General features: G+C 39.3%; 1 protein-coding gene across 1 annotated transcript; it reads right to left on the reverse strand.

Annotated features, from left to right (window-relative positions):
* Window positions 1-5,909: 5,909 nt before the first annotated feature.
* Window positions 5,910-13,552, reverse strand: LOC146576141 (uncharacterized). Its single transcript, XM_085271201.1, has 8 exons — window positions 11,857-13,552; window positions 11,512-11,630; window positions 11,360-11,432; window positions 11,135-11,250; window positions 10,737-10,811; window positions 9,732-9,800; window positions 9,415-9,483; window positions 5,910-9,323 (listed from the first exon to the last, which is right to left on the reverse strand). Exons 1-8 carry the CDS (start codon window positions 11,927-11,929, stop codon window positions 7,284-7,286), a joined length of 2,634 nt encoding a protein of 877 aa, XP_085127327.1. The 5' UTR covers window positions 11,930-13,552; the 3' UTR covers window positions 5,910-7,283.
* Between the last annotated feature and the right edge of the window lie 7,230 nt (window positions 13,553-20,782).

Genomic DNA, 20,782 nt, shown 5'->3' on the forward strand with positions numbered 1-20,782 from the left:
GCTAGTTTGACTAGCCACACCCAATTCTTCTCAAAACAAATGACCTCTTGTACAACCATCACAGCCACCATTTATCTTGCATGCAAATGAATTATTATGTGTGCAAATGATTTGTACTTGTCCTATTCTGGGATATCAACAGCGGCTCTTTGTTCATGCAAATAAGAAACGTGTTTATCCCAAAAATACTAATAATTTCTTTCACTTTGCTGATATGTGTATTTCTTTTAACAACATGTTAAAACGACCAAGGTTGTAAAAAAAAAAAAAAAAAAAAAAAAAAGTGTTTTCATCTTAAACCTAAAATAAATACAAATACTTTTATTGAGGTTTCAAGGTTTTCATGGACCATGTGAAGGTCATTTTTGGAAAGTTATTCTTGTTGCAGAATGTGAATGCTACCTGACAAAAATAAATGTTGGAGAAATGGAGGCTGAATAATGGACAGCAGAATACTAACATCATAAAATCAAAGGAAAGCTCACCACTCGGATGATTTCCAAATTTCCATCATTTCTGATGGAGGCTTTAACATGTGAAGATGGGTGCCTATTTGTGAAATCTACATATTAGTCTTTCATGGAGTTCTCTGCATTACACCAAAGACACATACATCAACTAAAGGTGAGTGCAAATATTCTGGTACAAATCCAAACACAATGTCAAACAAAGGAAGTCTGGAAAGCAAGGACACTCCTTTTATTCCATCCTTCACGACCTAAGACTTCTCCACCTGCATAAGATTTTTTTTATTTTATTTTTATTTAACTGTTATTTAACCAAGATCCCATTGAGATTAAAAACCTCTTTTTCAAGGGAGACCTTGCCAAGTAGGCATGGGTATCGTTTAGGTTTTATCCGATACCGGTGCCAAATCGGTACTTTTGAAACTGTGCCGGTGCTCAAACCGGTGCTTAAAGAATGGAGAACACAAAATTGGTCCAAAAACATATTTGCATGGGCAAACAGCTTCTTTGATTCCCTGAAATATAAAGTACAAATGATTTGGGAACATGTCCTCCATCTCCTTTTCCCAACCACATTAAAGCCAATGTCCTGTTCCACCCACTGCACACAAAGCAAACAACCCCATGCAAACAAAACACACCATATTTACTCAGAAGAAAAATTAAGCTTGAACCATTTGCTGAACACAGGCCATCTGAAAAGCAAGAAAACTAAAAGCAAAATAAACAATCTGACCACTAATGAGCTTTAATAATTGATAAATCGCCAAGAGACCTTATATAAATCCTCGCTGTGAAGGAGATATTATTACAAATAATTAGCAAATAATACCAGGTGTTCAAGTTACCACACCTGACAGCATATGATAGGTTTCGTTTTGCCTGAATCGCAGAGGCGTGTATTACAGTCTGGCTGGGATGCATACACTGTGGTTTTGCTTGAATTTGTTCTCTGTGCATGTTCACGGGTGATGGGCAACGTAGGTATAAGTATGCAGTAAAGGTGATGCTGATATAAGAATGAGCAGAATGTCAAAGATATGCCCATAAAAGTTTGTATTTTAAATGTCCTTTCTTCTTCTTTCAGTCTTCTGACACATCAAATTTGATGTAAAATAAACATGTTAATATATATTCTGTGTGTGCATGTGTGTCTCCACATGTATGTTTTCATACATGCCTGAGTGTTTTTGTATTTGTGCATGTGACCGAGCTTTTTGTATCTCCGTGGGTGATATAAGTTTAGGGCTGTTTGATTGTTTCACCACCTGTGCCCGACATGTCTGCAGATTGGTACCTCCCACCCTGACACTCAAATCAAACACGGCTCAAGTTTCCTGAGCTGTCTTTTGTGTGGAGCGTGTTAAGCGATTTTTAAAGTGGCCCTTTCTGGTTTCTCCACCAGGGCTGAGGGGACACACTCCCTCTGGCTCGCTCTATCTCTAACTTTCTCTCAGTTTTGTTTTCCCTTTGTCAATTGCAGCTTCTCTCAATGTATCTACCCATCTTTTCTGTGTGTGTGAGGAATGAACACAGTGAAGAGAAAAAGAAGAATTTATTTTAGAAAGTTTTCTAATAAAAAAAAAGTTTCCTTGAATCTTCAGTGGCTACAATAAGATGCATTTGCATTTTAGCAGTTAGTTCTCTGCATTCCAGAGATGGTTCAAATGCTCATATCTCACTTCTCATTAAGTATTTAGCTGGCATCCTATTTGCATAGCTGAGAACAGAGGGGAGAAACGTGTAGATGTGTACGAGGTGGCTAACGAAGTGGCCTGGAGATTGCATGGATGGATTCTTGCCAAGCAACGCCCCACCTGCTTGCACCCGCCACTTACTCCCAGTCGTGACTGCCCCCAACCCCCTAGCTCATTGAGTGTGCCCACTCTAAAAGCTCACAAATTCTGCTCCCTTTGACAATGGTTAGGTCAGCCTAGATAAAGCACGTCTATTAGAGGCAATCGAGCTGGCGGGACAGAGTGACAGAGACACACAGGAGGGCAAAACAGGAGGGGAAGGAGTAGGAAGGCTTTGACAAATACCAAAGGTGGCCATAACTCTGCTTGTCTTCCTGGGAAATTTTTGCATGCTTTTTTTCCCTTAGAGCTTGATAAGTGTTTCTGAATTAAATGGGTTTTAATTAGCAGTCATTAAGAAGTTCATTAGCAAATTGCCTGGCTGTTTGGCTGTTTCGATGGGGATGATGGCGCTGCTCTCTGGGGCTCGCTCTGTCTTTTTACCGTGGCAGTAGTGCGTTTGGGTTTAAAGGAGAGGAAGCAGACATTTAAAGAGAGAGTGTGGATTTAAAAAGGAGAGGAAACACAAGAGAGGGAAAAATCTGATCTGGACACTTTGCACTTGTTTCTAATTTTTTCTGACCTTTCTCACCTCCTCTCATTCTGCACCTTTTTCTCTCTCACTTCTGCATCCTCCCCATTTTGCCCACATCTCTCTCTCACTGTCAGTGGTTACTTTGTGGTTATGTGGTGATGGAAGCTGATAGCTGGCAGTTGAAGGCTGTTCTGTAGGGCTTAAGAAGAATCCATCTGTGACTGCGCGGTTGCAGTTTAGTCAGATGGTGCAGACTGGCCTGCTGAGGTGGCGTTACAGAACGATACTCGAGATGAAAGCACAGGACATGGACAACAAAAGCCATGATAGTAGCACAGTTATAGAAGCAGATAGTATTTGGTGGCTAGGCTGTTGTTCTTACACTGCTTGAGAAATTGTGTGGAAATGTAGCATGGTTAAGCAAGACAAGTGACTGTGTGTGTGTGTGTGTGTGTGTGTGTGTGTGTGTGTGTGTGTGTGTGTGTGTGTGTGTGTGTGAGGGTGTTTTATGGAGAGGCACATGGAGACAAAAAAAGCTTCATATTTGTTTATTTACTTTATGGTTGTGGTTCACTCATGTCATAACTGCTGCTATGTTTCTTTAATTCATTACTGTAAAATTGTATACAAAAGTACACACAATATTTAGTCTTACTTACTTATTATTAGTCCTATTTTTAGAGTTTTTTCAGTTTAAAATAATGATATAAAGAATATATAAATAAATACACCAATTGTGCTCACCTTGATAAAAGCTTTGGTCACATTCTCACACAGATATCAGCATGCGCCAATATCTTTTAGGAGAATGATTAGAGTTTGGAAATGAGGAAATGCGCTGGCTTCACTCACATGAAGACATGTACAAATTAACCTTCCTTTAATCTCTCTTTCTCACTGCTGAACATACAGTGGGGCAAAAAAGTATTTAGTCAGCCACCGATTGTGCAAGTTCCCCCACTTAAAATGATGACAGAGGTCAGTAATTTGCACCAGAGGTACACTTCAACTGTGAGAGACAGAATGTGAAAAAAAAATCCATGAATTCACATGGTAGGATTTGTAAAGAATTTATTCGTAAATCAGGGTGGAAAATAAGTATTTGGTCACCTCAAACAAGGAAGATCTCTGGCTCTCACAGACCTGTAACGTCTTCTGTAAGAAGCTTTTCTGTCCCCCACTCGTTACCTGTATGAATGGCACCTGTTTGAACTCATCATCTGTATAAAAGACACCTGTCCACAGCCTCAAACAGTCAGACTCCAAACTCCGCCATGGCCAAGACCAAAGAGCTTTCGAAGGACACCAGGAAAAGTATTGTAGACCTGCACCAGACTGGGAAGAGTGAATCTACAATAGGCAAGCAGCTTGGTGTGAAAAACCAACTGTGGGAGCAATCATCAGAAAATGGAAGACATACAAGACCACTGATAATCTCCCTCGATCTGGGGCTCCACGCAAGATCTCATCCCGTGGGGTCAAAATGATCATGAGAACGGTGAGCAAAGATCCCAGAACCACACGGGGGGACCTGGTGAATGACCTGCAGAGAGCTGGGACCAAAGTAACAAAGGTCACCATCAGTAACACACTACAACGGCAGGGAATCAAATCCCGCAGTGCCAGACGTGTTCCGCTGCTGAAGCCAGTGCATGTCCAGGCCCGTCTGAAGTTTGCCAGAGAGCACATGGATGATACAGCAGAGGATTGGGAGAATGTCATGTGGTCAGATGAAACCAAAGTAGAACTTTTTGGTATAAACTCAACTCGTCGTGTTTGGAGGAAGAAGAATACTGAGTTGCATCCCAAGAACACCATACCTACTGTGAAGCATGGGGGTGGAAACATCATGCTATGGGGCTGTTTTTCTGCCAAGGGGACAGGACGACTGATCAGTGTTAAGGACAGAATGAATGGGGCCATGTATCGTGAGATTTTGAGCCAAAACCTCCTTCCATCAGTGAGAACTTTGAAGATGAAACGAGGCTGGGTCTTCCAACATGACAATGATCCAAAACACACCGCCCGGGCAACAAAGGAGTGGCTCCGTAAGAAGCCAGTCTCCAGACCTCAACCCCATAGAAAATCTGTGGCGGGAGTTGAAAGTCCGTGTTGCTCGGCGACAGCCCCAAAACATCACTGCTCTCGAGAAGATCTGCATGGAGGAATGGGCCAAAATACCAGCTACTGTGTGTGCAAACCTGGTAAAGACCTATAGTAAACGTTTGACCTCTGTTATTGCCAACAAAGGTTATGTTACAAAGTATTGAGTTGTATTTTTGTTATTGACCAAATACTTATTTTCCACCCTGATTTACGAATAAATCCTTTACAAATCCTACCATGTGAATTCATGGATTTTTTCTTCACATTCTGTCTCTCACAGTTGAAGTGTACCTCTGGTGCAAATTACTGACCTCTGTCATCATTTTAAGTGGGGGAACTTGCACAATCGGTGGCTGACTAAATACTTTTTTGCCCCACTGTACATTCAGCATTCCTTTCCTAGAGTCTTGAAACCAAGCCAAGGACAAACGGTTTGTGCCCCCAGGACAGTTTAACTGTCAGGAGCAAGTCTGTACTGGTCCAGATTGTAAAACAACTTTATAACACGACCATTTCCTGAAGTCATTTTCTAGATAATCCTTCTAAGCTCATTGCCCACCAAGGTTTAAACTGTTTTTTCTATAATTAATTATAATTCTAACATCATTTGTCACATATTCACATAAAATGTCACATAAAAGTAGCAATTTTCAGGCACAACCTTGTTTCAACGTATAGACAAAGATCTGTGTTTACACTCTGGCATGCTGTTACATTAATGTAGCTTCACACAACCACAGATGCACAGCAGGCATTCAGTGTGGACTTTGTTTCAGAAATGACTGAAGAATAAGAAATTGATGGGACCAAGAAACAATATAAGACATTTATATAAAAAGTATTTCTGTAATATTGTGTGAATTGATGCGTTCACTGCAGCACCACGCTGATTTCATATTTGTGCACTTGTAGCATTCAGTGTTGAGTTTTTTCTCCCACACTGCCATGTGTGTCTTTTAAACGATGTTTGATTTAATTTAAAATGTCAGATTGTTTTTTCTTTTTAGTTTTAGGTCAACTTACGGCATAAGTCTATATACGAGCTTCTTTTCTGTTGTTTGCTTCACCGATGGTTCATGACCCGGTAAACATGTTTAACATGGTATTAAACAAGTGTTCCACCCCAGCCTAGGCAACCGGCGTGCAACACAGAAAAAAAAAAAAAAATAAGGAAAAAAAAACTACTACGGTTCTCCACCAAAATCCCAAAACGAAAGCATCGACAGCTATTTACTTCAAAGCAAAATAGGACATTTATTTACATCAAAACACCAAACTATTTACAACCGGGGGAGGGAAGATCACGACCATGACAAACTGAAACACAGGGCTTAAATACATAGAAGGAGCAATCAGGGAATGGACAACAGGAGGGAAACACAGCTGGGGCAAATCAGAACTGACGAGACAAGGAAGCGTAAATTGAACACACTGAGATAAGACAGACTTTCAAAGTAAAGCAGGAAACACATAACAGTCACGCCTAAAACAAAACACTGACAACACCGAATCGTAACACAAGGGTCCTACTTAGATATTTAATTCTGGCCTATGATAAGGTAATAAAGCCACATATGAACAGTGGTCATGTTTATTTTTCAAAAATCTCTAAACATCATTTACTGTATTTACACATCCTTTTTTCTTTTTTTTTTAAGGAACGACACTAAAATTTGAATTGACTCTGAATAGCAGCACAAATCCAGAGTGAAGAAGGAGGCCAAACAGATTTTTCAGGCATATTTAAAGTAATAAGACTAATTATAATCATTTTTATGTAGCAGGATACAAACATTCTTGAGCAAATCAATCTGTATTATATTCAATAGACTTGCACACATTGCAACATTAAACAGAATAAGTCTCATCAGCCATTACACAATAATATGAGGTAATATGAAGCTTTATGATCTGTTATCTCAGTAATAGCAATCTGTATCAGGATGCAGTAAACCACATTGATCCACTCACCCCGGATTTTTAGCGTTAATTCACAAAATGTTTATGTGTCACAATAATTTGCATTTCATATTGAATAGAGGTAAACTGACATGTATGATAAATACGTAGTGAATACAAAGTTGGGAAAGGCAAGCTTTTGGCTGTTTACCAATCACTCCATAATTTCCTCCATATACAGATAATACACATACAGTACTGAGTGATATAATCCTACATTACACTGACTACATTATGTCCACACTGTCACACCAAAAGAAAACGTAAGCCACAGATCTCGCACACATATGAACAAAATGACTCCAAACTCCTTTGAAAAAACTTCATCATCGTTCATTTTTCCAAGATTTTCACTGTAGTAAAAACAGCCATGTGCCATGATATACAAGACAGAGAAAGCACCTTAGCTGTGCTGGAACTTTAATATCTTTCATATGAGTTTGGTAAAGGCACCAGCCAACCATCCACATACATGCATTTACACCTAACATCCCTCAAAAAGAAGGCTTTGGGCTGAGTTGTCCTTTCCACTTCCACAAAGATAGTCCTTGATGCACTGTCAGGAATCATCCTGCTGTCCTCTGCATCACGTTTGATATAAAATAGCTGGACCACAATGACTGAAATAGCCGAGCACACACAGTTGGATGTGCAAACACAGTTCTCTTTAAACCTGACGATGAACTGTATTTCTCCATAGCAGCCATTCTTGAGTTTTATGACACAGTCTGTTCTGTCTGCCTCTTCATGGTTTATAGAGTAAACAGTATTTCTGTTGATGAAGCTGTCAAAGGCTTCCACTGATCTGAATGAAACAGGTCGATTTAAGAGCTCTTCTATTGCTAGTTTTATGGATCCTGTGATAGCCAGATGCCGTGAATTTCCAAGCAGATTGTAACAATCAGTGGTTTCATTTACTGGTGAAATGCTGGCTAACGGAGAATTTCCGTTAGAAACAAGGGAGCGAAGGTGACTCGGCAGGCGCTGCCAACGGAGAAACTTGTCTTGAATTTTTTGAGGATTGTAGTTTATGTTGCTAAGCAGTGCCCTTAAATTTGCACTGTTCCTCTCAAAACTGAATGCTGATGTTGCCCAGAGAGGCCCCCAGTTACGCACACAGTCAGCTAAGTGGATCAACTGATGGCAGTTGAATGAAACGTTTTCTTCACCATAGAGTTCTTCCATGTTTCTAACAAAGAGTACCAAGTTCTCATGGGCCAGCTGAAGGTCATTTTGGGAGACTGATTCTTGTAGCAGAATGTGAATGCTGATCGACAAACAAAAAAAATGTTGGAGAAATGAAGGCTGAAGGATGCCTGGTAGGACACTAACAGCATAAAATAAAAGGAAAGCTCGCCACTCAGATGCTTTCCAAGTGTCCCGACCCTTCAGTGACTGTAGAGATCTGCTCATTTCTGATGGAGGCTTTAACATTCGGAGATAAGAGTCCATCTGTGAAATCTGTTGACCTACATACCAGTCTTTCATGGAGTTCTCTGAGTTCAGCCACAATCCAATAAGTTGCTTAGTCACACCAACTAAAACTGAGTGCATATATTCTGGTACAAATCCAAACACAATGTCAAACAAAGGAAGTCTGGAAAGTAAGGACATTCCTTTTACTCCACACTCTGAGGTGTTTTCATGGGAGCTTTCAGCCTCTCTTGCATTTTCAACAAACATATTCTTTGATCTTGATTCTTGTTTAGTTTCATCATATCGGTATGACCTCACAGATCCAGAGCCCTTTGGTACCACTGTGCCAGGGTGTAAACACCAGTCACAACCATATTCTCCATTGAATTGTTTGCAATTCCGGAGAAGTGGCCTCGCCACAGCGTCAGAGGAGCAAACCAAGCAGAAGACTTTTGATGAATGAAGAGTGCCTCTGCTGTCTCTCCACTGAAATGGATTTTGGGCTAAATCACAACATTCATCCACAAATGGTTTCAGAAATGTGTTCATATGAGGTTTTCCTTGGCCAAACCAAAATCCAGCAACTATCATATTTACCTGTCTTTGTGTGTAAGGAAGTTCATTAATAACAAACTGAAGGGGCCAAATTGAGTATCTGGTTGTGCTAAAATTTGGTACTTCATCAAAATTCCATGTCAGTGTGAGATCATCTGCAGCTAGTTTACCCTCTCTGAGGAGATTCTGGTACATCATCCCATCCATCACATCTTTGATGTTATCATGCTCATCTTTAACTGTTTTAGGTAACAACTCAGTGCTGTGGTTCTCAAGGATACCTTTCAGAAGGTCTTTCAGGGATGAGTACAGAAAGAAGTTTCCATTTTGAATGCTGCTTGCTTTATTGAACACAGAGGCACAGTGAGAACAACAAGAATCAGGATTGTTTCCCATGAAGTTTTTACACTCTTGACAGTAAAACATTGTAAATGTGGTTGGACTTTGTCCTTGTGTCACTGTTGCCCAGGAGCGAATTGGTTCGTTACTCTGAAAAGACAAACAAACATGTGTTTTATATACACAAATAATATCGGCATAACAAAATGACTTGAGGAGAAACATCAATATTCCTTCTTACTGTGTCACTGCCTCTGTCAACTGCTGAAGCAGACTCCAACTGAAATGGAAAAATGTTGTGGTCCTGCATCTAAAACAAGGCCAAAACATCAGCCAGGCCTACCTATACTCTTAATATTTCATATTCACTTGATGAAGGTGCATTTCAGATATGTATATTAAACAAATTTAAAGCAGTTTGCATTTGTTAGCTTCATTATTTATTGCTCCTCTTAATGCAGCATTATGGAGACAAAATGTTTGTCTGCAGATAAAATCATTGTAAATCACTGGATCTTCAACCAGTTTAAAAATATTTTTTCTGACTTCATTTCTTACCGTGTCTTTGCCATCTGTTGTGTCAGACGCTGAAGCAGATTCCAAATGTTGAGGAAAAATGTTTGGCTCCTACGTGAAAACAAATACCAAATAATTATCCAGACAAGGCACAGGCCTTCATGTTGTTTACTCACAGTTTGTGAAAAACAGTTGAGCTGTGTTGGAGAATTCTGCAGAGGACTTAGGTAAACAGCTAACCTGGTTCACTTTGCTCATATTGACACCTGTTTTACTCTAAAGATATGAGTCCTTGAATCAATCAAAATGTATTTTTATTAGTGCTGTCAGCATTAATCTCTTTAAAATGACGTTAACGCCATAATGTCATTTTAACTTAATGGCGTAAGCGGTTAGCTTGTTATTGTTTAGCGGCGTCCAGCTCCACGCATGGGGAGATCCACGGTAACCAGCTAACGTAGATTTGCTGCGTTAATGCGGCTATGGCGTCAATGTCATTTTAAGTCTGACATCATGTCAAGTTCAGGGTTCATTTTAAGATTATAATCATGACCTATAGGGCCCTGCACGGTGTAGCTCCAACTTACATCAGTGATCTTCTTCTGCCTTATCGCCCCAGCAGGTCCCTGAGGTCTTGTGACCAGGGACCAGGGCTTGCTGGTTTTCCAGCATACAAGGTTAAAAACAAACAGTGACAGAGCGCTTGTATCAATGGCTCCCAGACTCTGGAACTCGCTCCCTTTGAGTTCGAGATCTGTGGACTCAGTCATTTCATTTAAAAAGCAGTTAAAAATGTATCTGTTTAAACTTGCTTTTGGTTGCTTTTGTTTGTTTGAGGTTGTATGTCCATTTCTGCTTGTGTGAAGCACTTTGTGATTTTATCTTGAAAGGTACTATTTAAATAAAATTTTACTTACTTACTTTACTTAAGGAGATTAACGCTGACAACATTAATTTTTCTATAATAACATGATGACATTAATAACAAAAATGATCAAAGATTAATCACTCAATAATGAACCATGTTCAGACACAATGAGATCATACCATTTCTGGACTGTCCTCTTGCTCTGCGCTTGTTTCCATCATGTCAGCAGAATCATCATTTGTTCTATTCAAGTCCTGCAGTGGTGAGGGATAAATTTAAGATGTATTTCGTATAATAAAAGAAGTGTGATCAGTTTTGTTATATTGATACCTGCCAGTGTGAAATGCATTACATGCACAGTAAATGCTACATTAAATACATTATCTTGTACTCGAGTATTGTGAGGTTATTTTTCTGAATGTCACAGCGCTCACACACAACCTCCAATCTGATGCATTGCATACACTATTAATCTACTGATCTTAACCGCCATTTGTTTTATTAAAAAAAACAGTATATTTAAACTTTTATGGCTTTATGTTCCAGGATTTTTTTGTAACATTTAATAAAACATTACCTGTAAGTATTCTCTGAGCCTCCTTTTAAACTTTACTCTTGGTCCAATTTTTGGAATCAAAGTATTGATTCTGCCTGACTCGAGACTTAGGAAAGCTTCTTTGTCAATACCTTCCTCTGCAACAAAACGAAGTATTCAAATTGAAATTAGACAAACAAATATCAATATGAAATTACAGTACAGCAGTAATTTATGAAGGACCAAAACCAAACTATAATAAAATACCTTCAAATCTGTGAATCAGCTCACTGAGATGCCATTCAGTTAATTTTTCCTGGACAAAATGACATGTCTCCATCTACAGAATCAAAACAAACACATCACACATTAATGAAACAATAGACCTGCTGATATAGAATAAAAAATAGATGCCTTACCTGTAAGTAATCTTTCAGTCTCTTTCTAAACTTTACTCTTGGTCCAATTTTAGGAAACAGTAAATTAATTCGGATTGAATCTCCAAGGTTTAGAAACGTCTCCTTGTCAATGCCTTCATCTGAAATAATGCCAACAACAAAATAAAATATTCAAAAGTCAGATGAAGCTAACACTGCAAAACATTAATATTCATCAACTTTGAATATGAAAGACTTTTGTTTTCTATTACAAGTCATAAATCACAGGAATATCCAGACTGACTTCTAAATCAGTAAATTACGATGCTGTTCTAGTGCCATTACAGATACAACAATTCCCATTAAATAATAATAATAAACTCATACCTTTAAATCTCTGCATGAACTCACTGAATCCCCATTCAGTTAGTTTGTCCTGGACAAATCCAGATGTCTCCATGGAATTTGCTGTGGGGACAATCAGCAATAACTGATTTATTCATATTTAAAGTATTATTCACTAAATAAGATCATTTACTTTCCTGTGGGGTTCTGAAGTGTCAGAGGTTTAAGTTTCTATGTATCTCAATAACCTTTTTCATGTGACAAGAGGAGGTAAATGTTTTTGTCTCTTAGCTGGATTGAACTGTTGCAACTTTTGCGACTTCATGTCACTCTGTAGAGTTCATCTAAATATCTAAAGTTTCCAGTTTAGTGAAATGTGTTTACACTGATACAAAGGTTTAAGTTTTATTTTTCATTTGATTTCATTTGATTTGGAATAATATGATTTTTACAGAGCCAAAGTTTTTTAAGGGGCAAAAAATGTGAAATTAGCAGGAAACTGTTGTAGCAAACATATTGACATTTTCACAAAAACATATTCTAAAAGATCTCATTAGATCTTATTAATTTCAGCGTTGATAGTTTACATACACATAATGTGCTACAGGCACTGTTTAAAAAATGTTTTAGTCTCCAGATGTCATTTATATAAAATGTATTTGTGATATCTTGTTTAATCTCTCCACTCACCTTTGCTGTCATCAACACGTTGACAAAAGCATGCATTTTTGTCATTGGCACTAAAACTATAGAGACTAAAGACCTGATACTTTACCATCAGCATACTTTTTTCTTCATACAAGGAAGCAAAAGCAACTGAACTACTCTAACCTTCATTTCTTACTTAATAGTCAACAGGAATAAAAACAAACAATAGGAAGGACACTGTCAAGACTGACAGGCAGGCAGGAGTAGTGTTGGCCGTATGACACTGGTACTCCCACACAAGCTTCAAACTCAAAGTTACATTTTCCTTGAACCACTATTTCAAAGGTTGCTTCATTGTGGAAAATCACATGTCCCATGTACATGATCACACCCCACCCTAGTTACTGAAACATGCCCTACCATCCCAACACATCCTGCTCCACCAAGGACACCTTCATCTACCTGCTACATTACATAAGTTTACAGAATCAACTGACCAATCAATCCATCGTTACAAAATTGTATTTATATCATTCACACAATGAATGATATAAATACTTTGATACAATCAGCAAATGGAAATTGAGATTTCATGTGCTGTCTCCTATTTCATTACTAGATGTCACTGAACAAAGCTTTGAATGAATGAACCAATTTTCAACAGGACTGATCAAGTGGTTCAATAGAGGTTCATGGTTTTATTTGCACATCAGGAGTTGGACCCAAACGCAGCATTTGGAAGATGGAGTGGTAAACTAAAAAGTGACCTTATTAACTTGAACTACGTGCAAAATAATTCAGATAAAAACAAAACAAACAAAAAACAAACAAACAAGGAGATCTGAATCTTCGAGGAAAACAGACTACACAAGACTAAGGAGCTTGGAAAGAAAAGCGTCTGGACTTCGCTTGAAGACGTTTCACCTCTCATCCGAGAAGCTTCTTCAGGTCTAAGGTTAAATAGTGGAGAGTCCCAGAGACTCCCAGATTTAAGCCCTATGGGAGAGTTCAAATAGTGAACAGAGGCAGTGGCTTACAACACCAACTGTCTGCCATCTATAATCCAGTTTTGAGATCCCTTCCCAGACACCTCAACACCCACACACATCATAGGGCCTTCTGACCTCACATGATAGGGTGGGGCTAGGTTTCACAATGGCTGTGTCCCAATTCAGGGTCTGCATGCTTGAAGTACGCGCACTACGTACGGTGCGTACTATAAGTACGAGAAGTGCGGAAGTGAGAGGTTTGTGAAATGGGACGGTATACGCTTCGTCGCGCTGTTCAGGTTGCCTAGCAACCATGATACTAACAGCGAGATACAGCATTGTTTGACAGAAATGAAGGAGAAAAATGTTTTGTTGGTCATTCATTTTTGTCATGACATCACTTTGATTAGTTGAGTATCTGAGGCTGAGACCACGGGACTGTAAAACATGATTGTTGGGCTTCATTTCTGTACTGAACAGTCATTTAAGATTAGTTAGTAAATAACAATTAGTTAATGTTGTTCATGAGACTAAAGTCATCTCACTGTGGTAATGTAAATATAATATATAGATATATATATATCTATATAATGTATATTGTATATAATGTATATTGTAATAACATGATATTATGTTGTTCAAATGTGAAAAGTATATTGTGAGAACAATAAAGTTTTCACATTACATGTGATATAGCTCTATTTTTCTTTTGCCTGGGTGGGAGCTCTACGCTTTCGAAATGTTTCGCTTTGAAACCAGACTGAAATGTTTCTGAGATATCGTTAATTTCCAGTAGAGCCTGGAACTGAAGGAAGACAGGATTTTGGACAGGAAGGAGAGTTTAGAGATTGGTTTAAAATTTGAGAACACTGTTGCATTGAGATGTTTGTTTTGTTTTTTTTTTGTTTTTTTTTGAGAAATGGGTTCACTATGGTATGGTTAAGATCGGCTGGGATGGTTTTAATAATGGTTAAAACTGTAGGTCCAATAGTGTCAAAGACACTATTATCTTTGACATTATTAAAAGAGAGAGGGGATAATAGTGTCACAGGACATTCACAGACACATTTACACCTAACATCCTTCTAGAAAAAGACTGAGTTAATTTGCCCTTTCCACTTCCACAAAAACAGTCTATAAAGCACTGTCATCTTGTTGTTATTAATACATTGTTTGTAATATATAGCACCTTTTCACCAAAGCAATCGTCAGATAAGATATTCATTTTTGACAATCTAAGACTTTTTTCAGTATTATGAATATGTTCTCATAAATTATAAAGTCTAAGGAGCTTAGAAAGAAAAGCATCTGGACTTCTTTAAGTTGCTTGAAGACATTTCACCTCTCATCCGAGAAGCTTCTTCAGAGTCCCAGATTTAAGAGCAATGGGAGTGTCCCCCATGGGTGTAAAGGGAATCAAAACTGGATTATAGATGGCAGACAGTTGTAGACCGTGTCGTAAGCCACCACCTCTGTTTACCCTCTGCTTTACCCTCTGTTTACCCTCTTTGAACAGAGGCGGTGGCTTACGACACCAATTGTCTGCCATCTATGATCCAGTTTCTAGATCCCGTGCCTATGCACATCCTGGCTCTTCTGACCTCAGGAGATCAGATGATAGGGTGGGGCTTGGTTTCACAATGAGTTCACCCGAAACTTTGGCTGATTGTGACCAACACCTGTTTTCACACCTTGGCTCATGTGATTAGGTAGAGGATCAATAAGGGGTCCATGTCCATTTTAGGGGATACTCCAATAGGGCTTGAATCTGGGACTCTCCACCATTTGACCCAGGAATGAGAGGTGAAACATCTTCAAGTCCAGACGCTTTTCTTTCCAAGGTCCTTAGACTACGATGACCTGGATGGCTGAGAACCCCCACAGACATAAACTATATTCGCTCCTCCAGGAGAAAGCTAAGTACCCCAAAGAGAGAGTGGCTCTTTCTGCTGCCACACAGAGGTCTCTGGACAGGAAAAAGAAGTAAGAAATTAAAGGGAAACACATGTTTTTATGGCAATGCTTTTTAGATCGAGTGATTAGTGGTGTATGTGGTACTGGAGTTGGTGAGTCTCCAGCATAGACTAGGAAGATGCAGCAGAAGCCAAAATGCCCCACTACCAACAAATACGATATTACTTCATTATTACTTTTAATTGATTCTAAATTTCACTTGATGTTATTTCTAAATGATTGTCCTCAAAAGTTATTTACATACATTCATTACTCCTTTCCTAGAGTCTTGAAGCCAAGCCAAAGACAACATGTTTGTGCCTCAGGACAGCTTAACCGTCAGGAGCAAGTCTGTACCGGTACAGATTGTAAAACATCTATTATAACACACCCATTGCCTGGTTTTGAACCTCCAATCCTCCCTCCTCAACCACCGGACGAAGCCCCCAAATGTTAAGGTTCAAAATTGAGGAAGGAGAGTACAAACCACCCATGGTCCAGAAGGTCTTGGTCAAACAATGATTTTAATGAATACACACGTGTGGGAAGAACACTCTGTACGCCGACAGCAAGTGATCTCCAACTTAATCAAAGCATGAACAGATATTTTATAGCATCAGGGTTTGATTTATTGACGCCCCTTCATGCGTCACAGATACATTTTATACATAGATCAGATCAACACCACAATGGCTTTTCACCCAGAAGATCATCTTCTATTTTCATGGCTGGTACTTTCCGTTCTTGTCTTAAAGTAAATTGTTCCTCTTTCTTGCCGAGACAACAAGGACGGTTCCTCTTTTACCGAGACACTTTTGCAGTTACAACCAGACATAACTAATCTCTCCTCTAAATAAATTTAACTCGTGTGTGTGTGTCACGACCTCACATGCTCTTTCTCAATTCACCTGTTGCACTTCTGACCTTTTACCAGACCAGAGGCTCACTGAGACTATATGTATGTCTTCTACTAAATAAATGTTTTAACCAAGAACCTCTACTTAAAAGCTTAATATAAAATGATCTGATATATAAGTGTTTTGTAAGCATGTATTGCAATTCCTTCTATGGCTCCAAGTCACTTGCACAATAGATTGTCCGAACATCGCGCCGAACAAAGCTTCCGACCCCCAATTAATTGACCGAGCTCCAACTCTTTAATAAGCACAGATATGCATTGTGTATGAAATAGTCATAACTGCACCTGAAATACAAGGTCAACATAATAACTGTATGCATAACATCTTAAGGCCTTCTTAAAGCTATCTGTTACATTGTTAAAGCCTCGTCTTAGCCTGCTGCTCAAAATAACTTCCACTTCTGCAAAACTCTCCAAGCCTGTTTCCTGTCCTATTACTTTTAGCCTTTCTGAAAGACACACACTGTTCAACCCCTGAATGCAATATAAACTCCAGATTATATTATTAATGCAATGGTAATGATGACAATTATTTAACAATAGCAGTAAAATAATTTCCCTGCTCCACATCACATATTAATAAAGGTAGCAGTCTTCAGACACAACCTGCTTTCGACGTATAAATAAAGATCTTTGTTTACACACTGGCATGCTGTTACATTAATTGTAAGGGGCAAGTTTGTACTTGTCCAGTAATTATTGTACCAGTATAGTACCAGTAAACATTGTAGTCATTCTTTCTTAGCTCAGTGTCCGCAAAACTTTAAACATTTTTTGTTTTTTATAGATAATTAATTACAGTTCTAACATTATTTTAGTCACATATTCATAAATGCAGCAGTCTTCAGACGCACCCTGCCTTTAATGTATTTAAAGTCATGCCCTAACTGGAGTTTTTACTCTTTTAATGCAAACCTTTCACCACTAAGACTTTAGTCAATGCTGCTAACCACACGATGGTCCTTGAATTAGCTTTGAAAATTCACATGAATGAACTGTTGCTCACCGAGTAGAGCCGTATTGTGAGAGGGTCACCATGGCTATTAGCCAGGCCAGCTTCTGGGAGAATGGTTCTGGCCCCTGTTTTTTTGTTTACAGTGTGATGATGTGAGGGGAGCCGCGGTGGAGCAATGGACTCCAGGATGAGATGGGGATAGGAGGGTTCTCCTCTTCTGCCTGGGACGAGGCTGGTCTGGACCCTTCTCTGAAGGAGGAATTTCGGTCCTGCTTGTGAACACCTAACAAACATTTATCCTTTGTTGTGGGACAGTTACATTGTGGGACAGGGTGGGAGTTTAGCGAGCATAGAACATTGTGTTTTATATGTTTTTTTGAAATTGGGATTATTTATTTCTGGGGATTTTAGTACCTTGACAACATTTTATTGCTTGTTTTTAGAATTGTTTTTCATTCTTCCTCCCTGGTTTGGAAATAAGCTGTTTCTGATGAGACTTACATCATCTATGTGCCCTGGGTTTCTGACTCGCGCACTCTCCCCTTGTATCTAAAGAACCAGCCTGTATAGTAAGACATTCGCACCAGCGTGTCTACATATTCACGAACAAAAACATCACAGTGCTGTTGGTTTGACTGTTGCCACTCGCCAAAATAATTTGTGTCAACAGCTGATTGTCAATGAAGGAAAAAATAAGTAGCTATAGTTAAATGTAAGTCAAAAGAAGCTAAATTGAAAACACTTAAAAACAGTTGTGTGCCTAATTACTCTGGCTTTGTTATCTGTCATGTTTTAGTGATGCATATATTTAATATCAACTGCTTATAGCTGTAAGTTCAGTTTTATACAGACAGTCAGACAATTTAGTTGTGGTCAAAATACAATATTTAAGTGTGTATGATTTATTCATTGCATTTTTTTTTCTTCAAGGGCTTTAACTACCAGATGCATGCTTAATCATCAAGGTAAGTAAATCCCAAATGTACTGTTTGGGAAAACCTGCAGTCTGTTGAGACTGAAGAAGTCACTTGGATGAGTGACAAAACATTTGTCTCACTGAAAACACTACGCGCAGATGAACACAATCAGCCTTTTGGGCTATAGTTACCAATTTGTACATTGTTTCCTTCTTTATCTATGCTGAGTTTTCAGTTCTCTGAGTCATATCAAAGTGTTTTAGTACTTGGTTTTAATGACTTATGAAAAGGAAAAAAGATACAATCTCTGACATCTTCAGTATTCTGATTATTTTTTCATAAACTATAAACTACATTCACTCCTACAGGAGAAAGCTAAGTGCCCCAAAGAGAGAGTGGCCCTTTCTGCTGCCACACATCGGTCTCTGGACAGGAAAAAGAAGTAAGACAAGAAATAGAAACACATGTTTTGCATTAATGCTGTTGAGATCCAGTGATCAGTGGTGTATTTGGACTTCTTTAGGGTTGGTGAATCTCCAGCACAGACTAAAAAGATGCAGCAGAAGCCAAAATGCCCCACTACCAACAGGTGTGAAACACGGCTGTGGGATGTTATTACTTTTTGGTTCATTTTGTGTTTCCCTTTATGCAATTTCCAGATTATATTCTCCAGAGGTTATTTACATACAGTGGGGCAAAAAAGTATTTAGTCAGCCACCGATTGTGCAAGTTCCCCCACCTAAAATGATGACAGAGGTCAGTAATTTGCACCAGAGGTACACTTCAACTGTGAGAGACAGAATGTGAAAAAAAAATCCATGAATTCACATGGTAGGATTTGTAAAGAATTTATTCGTAAATCAGGGTGGAAAATAAGTATTTGGTCAATAACAAAAATACAACTCAATACTTTGTAACATAACCTTTGTTGGCAATAACAGAGGTCAAACGTTTACTATAGGTCTTTACCAGGTTTGCACACACAGTAGCTGGTATTTTGGCCCATTCCTCCATGCAGATCTTCTCGAGAGCAGTGATGTTTTGGGGCTGTCGCCGAGCAACACGGACTTTCATCTCCCGCCACAGATTTTCTATGGGGTTGAGGTCTGGAGACTGGCTAGGCCACTCCAGGACTTTCAAATGCTTCTTACGGAGCCACTCCTTTGTTGCCCGGGCGGTGTGTTTTGGATCATTGTCATGTTGGAAGACCCAGCCTCGTCTCATCTTCAAAGTTCTCACTGATGGAAGGAGGTTTTGGCTCAAAATCTCACGATACATGGCCCCATTCATTCTGTCCTTAACGCGGATCAGTCGTCCTGTCCCCTTGGCAGAAAAACAGCCCCATAGCATGATGTTTCCACCCCCATGCTTCACAGTAGGTATGGTGTTCTTGGGATGCTACTCAGTATTCTTCTTCCTCCAAACACGACGAGTTGAGTTTATACCAAAAAGTTCTACTTTGGTTTCATCTGACCACATGACATTCTCCCAATCCTCTGCTGTATCATCCATGTGCTCTCTGGCAAACTTCAGACGGGCCTGGACATGCACTGGCTTCAGCAGCGGAACACGTCTGGCACTGCGGGATTTGATTCCCTGCCGTTGTAGTGTGTTACTGATGTTGACCTTTGTTACTTTGGTCCCAGCTCTCTGCAGGTCATTCACCAGGTCCCCCCGTGTGGTTCTGGGATCTTTGCTCACCATTCTCATGATCATTTTGACCCCGCGGGATGAGATCTTGCGTGGAGCCCCAGATCGAGGGAGATTATCAGTGGTCTTGTATGTCTTCCATTTTCTGATGATTGCTCCCACAGTTGATTTTTTCACACCAAGCTGCTTGCCTATTGTAGATTCACTCTTCCCAGTCTGGTGCAGGTCTACAATACTTTTCCTGGTGTCCTTCGAAAGCTCTTTGGTCTTGGCCATGGCGGAGTTTGGAGTCTGACTGTTTGAGGCTGTGGACAGGTGTCTTTTATACAGATGATGAGTTCAAACAGGTGCCATTCATACAGGTAACGAGTGGGGGACAGAAAAGCTTCTTACAGAAGACGTTACAGGTCTGTGAGAGCCAGAGATTTTCCTTGTTTGAGGTGACCAAATACTTATTTTCCACCCTGATTTACGAATAAATCCTTTACAAATCCTACCATGTGAATTCATGGATTTTTTCTTCACATTCTGTCTCTCACAGTTGAAGTGTACCTCTGGTGCAAATTACTGACCTCTGTCATCATTTTAAGTGGGGGAACTTGCACAATCGGTGGCTGACTAAATACTTTTTTGCCCCACTGTACATTCAGCATTCCTTTCCTAGAGTCTTGAAACCAAGCCAAGGACAAACGGTTTGTGCCCCCAGGACAGTTTAACTGTCAGGAGCAAGTCTGTACTGGTCCAGATTGTAAAACAACTTTATAACACGACCATTTCCTGAAGTCATTTTCTAGATAATCCTTCTAAGCTCATTGCCCACCAAGGTTTAAACTGTTTTTTCTATAATTAATTATAATTCTAACATCATTTGTCACATATTCACATAAAATGTCACATAAAAGTAGCAATTTTCAGGCACAACCTTGTTTCAACGTAT

The sequence above is a fragment of the Mchenga conophoros genome, linkage group LG4 (genome assembly GCF_057382185.1).
Source record: "Mchenga conophoros isolate Kocher_MC1m ecotype Shallow Benthic linkage group LG4, M_conophoros_male_GT1.1, whole genome shotgun sequence".
Lineage (NCBI taxonomy): Eukaryota > Metazoa > Chordata > Actinopteri > Cichliformes > Cichlidae > Mchenga > Mchenga conophoros.

Excerpts from the sequence above, each read along its gene's own strand:
- LOC146576141 (XM_085271201.1), bottom strand. The coding sequence starts at position 11,929 with ATGGAGACATCTGGATTTGTCCAGGACAAACTAACTGAATGGGGATTC. Across the intron at positions 11,251-11,359 it reads GCTGATTCACAGATTTGAAG|AGGAAGGTATTGACAAAGAA; the intron begins GTATTTTATTAT and ends GTTTTGTTGCAG. Across the intron at positions 9,484-9,731 it reads CAACAGATGGCAAAGACACG|ATGCAGGACCACAACATTTT; the intron begins GTAAGAAATGAA and ends GCCTTGTTTTAG.